Below are 7,576 nucleotides of genomic sequence, written 5' to 3' on the forward strand. Positions count from 1 at the left end.
ATAGTAGCGTAGGTCCAATAAACCTGGTAGGGAATCCAATGAATGTAAATCAATCCTTCGTACACCCCTTACTCTCATCAAGTGTACCCCAACAATACTCACAGGTGTACCCTGTTAATTATTCGCTACCAGCAATGAATCCAAACGTCTCGCAAGTGCCTCTTCCAAACTATCAAGTGCCTTTATTGAACCAGCAAATGCCGGGAATGAATGGTGAAATAAATACACCCACATCTCGTCAAATGGCGGCGAGACATGTTATGTCGAAAGAACTCCCAGTATTCAGTGGAAATCCGGAGGAGTGGCCTATGTTTTTTAGTGCCTTCAACACATCCACAGAGGCCTGTGGATATAGCGATGTGGAGAACCTAGGCCGCCTTCAGCGGTGCCTGAAAGGTGCAGCACTGGAAGCAGTTCGCAGCCGACTCCTGCTCCCCGCATCGGCACCGCAGGTGATCCAGACGTTGCAGCTTCTGTACGGGCGACCGGAGCAGATAATCTACGCGCTGCTTTCGAAGATTCGGGATGTTCCTGCACCGAAAGCGGAGAACCTGCAGTCACTTTTTGCCTTCGGAATGGCAGTACAGAATTTCTGCGACCATCTGGAGGCTGCAGCGCAAGTTGCACATCTGTCAAACCCAGTGCTTCTGCAGGAGCTAGTGGACAAGCTGCCGGTACATCTGAAGCTGGAGTGGGTCACATTCAAACGTCAGTTCCTGGTGGTTGACTTGCGCGTATTCGGCAGGTACATGTCGAACCTGGTATCGGCAGCGGCAGAGGTGTCTCTAAACGTGGATATCAAGGGGACGAAGCTGAAGAAAGAGGAGAAGGTGAAAAGTTTCGTTAATGCGCATCTCTCTCCGACAAGTTCGACGGAATCGCCGAAACCAAGATCGGAGTCATCGAAAGCTGTCGCGTCCGTTATCTGCTTAACCTGTGGGAAACCGGATCACAAAGTGAGGGAATGTGAAACCTTCAAGAAGATGAACCGGGAGGATCGCTGGAAAGTCGTCCACACCAATTTCCTGTGTCGAACATGTCTCGGGAAGCACGGAAGGAAACCATGTCGTTCTCAAGCTCGCTGTGATGTACAGGGTTGCCAAATGAGGCATCATCCACTTTTGCACGGTAGTGCGACAAGTTCTACACCAACGTCAAGGCAAACGCCACAACAAGCTAGTTCAACGCCACCGGAAAATCAGAACGAAGGCGTTAACGCTCATCGTACTACAAACTCAACCTTGTTCCGGATTCTACCGGTTAAGCTCTTCAACAAGGAACGGACCATCAATACACTGGCGTTCATCGATGAAGGGTCGTCGGTTACGCTCATGGACAGGAGTCTCGCTGATTCGCTGCAGGCTATAGGACCGAAGGAGCGCCTTTGTCTAACGTGGACGGGAAACATTACCCGCGACGAAGAAGATTCCATGCAAGTGGAAATCGAGATTGCGGGAACTGGAGCGAAGAAGCACTACGTACTCGATGACGTTAGGACCGTCGAATCTCTTGCGCTACCGAAGCAGACGCTGCGCTACAAGGAACTCGCTGAACGCTACAGACATTTGAAGAAGTTGCCAATACAGGACTTCGAATCGGAAGCACCAGGTATTTTGATTGGTGCAAAGCACACCAACCTTACCGCTACGCAGCAAATAAGAGAGGGTGAACTGGGTGAGCCGATTGCTGCTAAGACAAGACTCGGCTGGGCCATCTACGGGGCGATACCAAAGGGAACTGCGTACCCCAGCTACAATCTCCACATCTGCGGCTGTGACTTGGAGAGCGACCTGCACGAGCTAGTAAAGCGAGTATTGGGAATGCAGTGGAATGCAAAGAACGACATGTTCCTGTTCTCCAGCGATGTCAACGTGGAAGCGATCACTCCCACGAAGCGAAATATCCTGCGTTGCGTGATGTCGTTGTTCGACCCGTTAGGCCTTCTCTCTCACTTCTTAATCCACGGAAGGGTAATCATCCAGGACATATGGCGAACGAAGGCAGGGTGGGACGATATTGTGGAGGGTCCTATCCTGAACCGCTAGCGTGTGTGGGCCGGGATGTTCAACGAACTTGGAGATGTTCAAGTTCCACGTGCTTATTTCCCAGGTATATCGTCAGACGACATTGATGATCTGCAGCTACACATCTTCGTAGATGGAAGTGAAACAGCCTATGCATGTGTTGCCTATCTTCGAGCCTCAATCAACGGTGAATACCACAGTGCCCTCGTATCCGCAAAGGCAAAGGTGGCTCCACTGAAAGCGCTGTCCATCCCAAGGCTGGAGCTTCAAGCAGTACTGATCGGCTGCATGCTGATGAAGACGTTGTGCAGCAGCCACAGCCTCCAGATAAAGCGAAGAATATTCTGGACGGATTCGACGACCGTCCTTTCCTGGATCCATTCCGACCACCGCCGGTATAGGCAGTTTGTTGCCTGTAGAATTGGTGAGATCCTGGCGAAATCCAATCCCGAGGAGTGAAGATACGTACCATCGGGGCTCAACAGTGCAGACGACGGTACAAAGTGGAGAAGTAAACCTAACTTGAAGCCCGACGGTCGCTGGTTCAGAGGGCCGGAATTCCTGAAACGTTCGGAGGAGATGTGGCCTAAACAAGCAGATCCTGATCTCACCGAAGAGGAACTGAGACCTTGTCTCGTTCACGTGACAGATTCGCAGGAAGGAGTCATCGATTCGAGCCGATTCTCCAAGTATGAGAGGCTTCAGCACACGATCGCCTACCTCTTTCGCTTCGTCGATAACTGCCGTCGAGTACGGCGGAAGGAACCGCGAACGACTTCGCATTTCAGCAACGAGCAACTTGCTCGGGCCGAGAATGCTCTCTGGCGACTAGCTCAGCGCTCCGTGTTTCATGAAGAAGTAGAGGTGCTGACAAAGGTGAAGAACGGACACCGGTTAAGACTGGCGCGAACCAGCCGAATCTTCAAGTTATCTCCATTCATCGACGAATTCGGAGTGCTTCGAATCGATACGCGCATCGTTGGGGCAATCTTCGTGCCGTATGACACCAAATACCCTGTGATCCTTCCGAAGAAACACCGCATAACAGACCTGATACTCGACTGGTTCCACCGACGTTACCTTCATGCAAACCACGAAACGGTCACAAATGAAGTTCGCCAGCGATTCTACGTGCCCTGTCTTCGTGCACTCGTGCGGAGTTTGGTGAAGCGTTGTATGCAGTGTAGAATTACGAAAGCTAAACCATCGTGTCCACGTGAAGGTCCGCTCCCGGAGGCAAGGCTCAGTCCCTATATTCGACCATTCACCTTCGTCGGGCTTGATTATTTCGGCCCCATCATCGTAAAAGTTGGACGATCGCTTGCCAAACGATGGGTGGCACTCTTTACATGCCTCACCATCAGAGCTGTTCACCTAGAGGTCGTGTATTCCCTGTCCACGGAGTCGTGTAAGATGGCTATCCGTCGATTCCTGGTGCGTCGTGGATCACCCTTGAAGATAAGGAGCGACAACGGCACGAACTTCATCGGAGCAAGCCGTGAACTCCAGCAGCAAGTCGCAGATATGAATCAGCACCTGTCGTCAACCTTTACTAATGCGGTTACTAAGTGGGTCTTCAACCCACCGTCTGCCCCGCACATGGGAGGATCGTGGGAGCGGCTTGTTAGATCGGTCAAGGTCGCCTTCGCTACACTAAACTCAAACAGGAACCCAGACGACGAGACACTCCTCACCCTGATGATCGAGGCCGAAGGGATAGTGAATTCGCGGCCCCTGACGTTCGTCTCCCTCGAATTAGAAACCCAAGAAGCTCTGACGCCCAACCACTTTCTGCTTCTGAGCTCTCAAGGGACCGCCCAGCCTCCACAGGCCATTTCAGATCGTCCAGAGTGCCTCAGGGCTAATTGGAAGCTTACGACGAACCTGGTCAACCAATTTTGGCGACGCTGGGTACGGGAATACCTTCCAACTATCTGCAGACGCACCAAATGGTTTGAAGAAACCAAGGGACCGAAGGAAGGAGATCCAGTTATCTTCGTCGACGAATCGGTCCGCAACGGATGGCTGCGAGGACGGGTTCTATCAGTAGTGAAGGGGCGAGATGGACGGGCCAGGCAAGTTCTGGTGAAGACGACGGGAGGAATACTGCGCCGGTCGGTGACGAAGGTCGCCGTTCTTGACATACAACCAGCAGTCGACAGTGGAGCTGAGAAGTAACGCTGTACCCTCGGAAACCCTGGACCAGCATTACGGGTCGGGGGATGTTGAGGGGAAGCAAACTACGCCACTGATGACTTGATCTGAACCTGCGCATCCGGACGGTGCCATTCCATGACGCACCCAGACAATCGTTGACAGCTAGCTGTCATCACTGTCATTCTGAAAACTTTTCTCGTACCACACATTCTTTGCTAATCACAAAAAAGGAGTAGAGATAGAACCCAAAATAAAGTTGAATTCCCAAATTGTTAAATAATTGAATCATCCTGTCGTGCTTTTGAATTTAAAACGAGGAGATCAAATGTAGGTAAAACCTAATAATGTAAAGTTCTTGTTTAACTATTGTTTCTCTTAATAAATACAGCTTTGAGCTCGCTATACATTGATAAAAACGCGTGCTGAATAGAACCTCCGAAACCCCCGTAACAGGGCCCATATTATACAAATGCTTACCAGTATTTGAGAGTCATGACATTTTCTGTTATTTTTACGCTCATTTAATGTAATAAATCGGGATGACAAAACATGAGCTAAAAATCAATTTTGGATGTATTGTTGTCAACGCGCCCCTCAATTAAGCTATCTTTCAATCAACAACCAGATGATTATTTGGTACGTATTCAGACCATTTCTAGATTATAACACTTACCAATTTTGCAAACATAATACTTGCACACCATTTGGATCAGATTTAAACTTCTAAATCATGTAATTAATGCATCTCGATGACCTCAATTCTGATCATGGTTTGCCCAATGCGCTGATGTTGGTTTGTCCACATTGTTACTATGGCACTGGTTACTGTGGTTACTATGGCAGTGTTCTTCCGCTCCTTTAATCCGCTCGTTGTCTCCGTACCCAATCACGAACGTTCAATCGGTTCAATCTTCTGCCCTCTCCAGATGTCATTCCACCAATAAAAGTTCTTTCTTTATCAGGTATATTTAATTCAAAAGTGAAGGTTATTCCGGTTCTTCATATTCCAGGTAAATTCTATTCAGTATAGAACCCAAAACCCCCATCCTTCTTTAGAGCAACAAAAGATCATTGAACCCTACGCTCAATTTCAATATGGAACAAAGTTCTTCAGACGACTTGGCTCAACTCTATTTCTTTTCAATCTTGTTGTTACATTATTCTCTTCACTACAATCTGTCACTGACTCTACCACGTTTACCGCTTCCTTATTTATGCTTGAATCCGGCGCTGGTACTTGTTCATTCTCACTTGATTTTTTCACCCAGTTCCTCTGGATCAGCTATATCCTTGAATAAAAACTTCAAATGCGCAGCACTCCTGTTTTATACTTTTCCAGATAAACTTGAGCGAATGTTTACATCAATTCCTTTCATCTTAACAACGATGAACTCCTCTGGAGAATACTCTGAACTAAGCTTGTTCTCATTTCTCATCCGCTTTGCTAAAACTGTATCTCCGATCTCTATGCTACTGGATCTCGCCAGGTATCGGGATAATTCTTCCCCTTACTTATTCAAAATGTCCGATACCTTGGCACCTGCGGCAAGTTTTCTCTTGTGATGGACACATCCATGAAAACCACACGCGGCACTTCAACTCTGCTTGGTTTGGTGAAGAACCCACTGATGACACGATTCTGCTTTCGCTCAGCTCGTTTTCTGGACTTTATACACTTCGATCTGGTTGCGATATTTTACTTCAGTAATCTTCTCCTGGAAACGAATGCTTTCCAGGGATGCTCCCAGCGTTTCGATGTCAGAAAGTGATTGGTCATTCTCGAGAGTTTTGCGTTACAGCTCTTGTGATGTACACTCTACAACAATGACGTCTATAAGCATCATCTCTTCAATACCGCTCTTGACCTCCGAAGCATATTTCTCAAGTCCACACTCCATTAACTGTTGCCATAACCGAAATACATAAAAATGTAGCATCTTGGGTCGCATGAATTTCTGATCGATGATTTGGTATGATTCGAAGTAGTATTCTAATGATCATTTGCATTCTTGCCACTCTTTGGCTAACTTCCTGCTCTCAATTTGTTCACAGCGGAACATCGGAATCGGACAGCTCTTTGGTTCACTAATAGAATTATAAACAAAACACATTCATTCTGCCAGTCAAATGTTTCATGTATATTAACCATAATTACGGCCTAATAGTTACATGCCAGCCACTGATCATATTTTATGTACTCACGCTTTAGAATCTTAATTTCGTAATAGACCTTCTACTCAGTCTTCATTACAGGCCCTATCACACACACACACACACACACACTAGACACTTAAAGATTCACCGGGCTCCCTATCCACGGTCATATTTTAGGCTCTGTCGCACTAAATTTTCGTCACACTAGGTCCCCTAGCCACAGTTATCATTCTAGGTCCTCACGCACTAGAATTCAAGTTATTTTCTTTTCACACCGGGCCTCCTAGCCACGGTCATCATTGTAGGTTCTCATAAACTATAATGTCAATTATACGCCGGGCCTCCTAGCCGCGGTCATCATTCTAGGCCCTCAAACACTAGAATGTCAATTATACTCCGGGCCCCCTAGCCACGGTCATCATTCTAGGCCCTCTCAGACTAGAATTTTAATTTTTTTACAATATTACATTGACCAGAGTCTAGATTTTAAGCTCTCTTCAGAACCCTGATTCGTTTACATTAGAACTCCGATTATCCGATGACTTGTCACTCAATCTCGGGTTTCTACTGCATAACCTGTCACTCAAATTCAGGCTTCTACTATATATAAATGAGTTGTCACTAGTCGCCGCTCAATTAAATTATTATGAACCTACGAATGCATTTCTTTGCTATTCTCTTTCATTTACTTTCACAAAACCTAAGAAACGAAATTCTCCTTCTTCAATCGGACTCGACCTACGTATTATGGTCATTTTCAGAAAATAAAATAAGAAATACCATTGATCCTCGTCGCCAGGTGTAAGTATTCTGTCTGCTTAATCTGGATATCCGTTCGTCTCGGACTCGACAGTGTTCTTCTGCTCCTTTAGGCCTTGTTCTCACTGCAGCGGGGCGTGTGACGCTTACGATTAAGCGTGTGTATAAAATCCTACACTTCGTGCGTAGCAGAAATAAACTTCTCTGTGTTTAAAATACCCAAGAAATGCCATAAAAAAGAACGACCGTTCGTTCACTCTTTTTGGTGAACTAGTTCTTTTGAACAGTTCATGAACGGTTTGCCCATCTCTACTATTGATTGTTTAAGACCAAAAACGACGCTTATTTCTCTTCCATTTTTCATTTGTTTTTTATGCGCTGTCGACACTGTTGGGTCGAAACGACAGCAGAATCACGCGGAATGCGTTCGGAAGAGAGACAATTCGAACCACTTCGAGAAAGAAACAACGCAATCGTAGAGA

The 7,576-nt window shown here is 46.8% G+C and overlaps 2 protein-coding genes across 2 annotated transcripts; both read left to right on the forward strand.

The window, feature by feature from the left end:
• Positions 1 to 2,060: 2,060 nt before the first annotated feature.
• On the forward strand, positions 2,061 to 2,483 carry LOC129773953 (uncharacterized). The gene has a single exon (XM_055777631.1). The coding sequence runs from the start codon at positions 2,061 to 2,063 to the stop codon at positions 2,481 to 2,483; it is 423 nt and encodes a 140-aa protein (XP_055633606.1).
• Positions 2,484 to 2,603: 120 nt separating this feature from the next.
• On the forward strand, positions 2,604 to 4,202 carry LOC129773954 (uncharacterized). The gene has a single exon (XM_055777632.1). It carries the CDS (start codon positions 2,604 to 2,606, stop codon positions 4,200 to 4,202), a length of 1,599 nt encoding a protein of 532 aa, XP_055633607.1.
• The last annotated feature ends 3,374 nt before the right edge of the window (positions 4,203 to 7,576 follow it).

Source organism: Toxorhynchites rutilus, chromosome 3 (genome assembly GCF_029784135.1).
Source record: "Toxorhynchites rutilus septentrionalis strain SRP chromosome 3, ASM2978413v1, whole genome shotgun sequence".
NCBI lineage: Eukaryota > Metazoa > Arthropoda > Insecta > Diptera > Culicidae > Toxorhynchites > Toxorhynchites rutilus.

Excerpts from the sequence above, each read along its gene's own strand:
- LOC129773953 (XM_055777631.1), top strand. The coding sequence starts at position 2,061 with ATGTTCAACGAACTTGGAGATGTTCAAGTTCCACGTGCTTATTTCCCA.
- LOC129773954 (XM_055777632.1), top strand. The coding sequence starts at position 2,604 with ATGTGGCCTAAACAAGCAGATCCTGATCTCACCGAAGAGGAACTGAGA.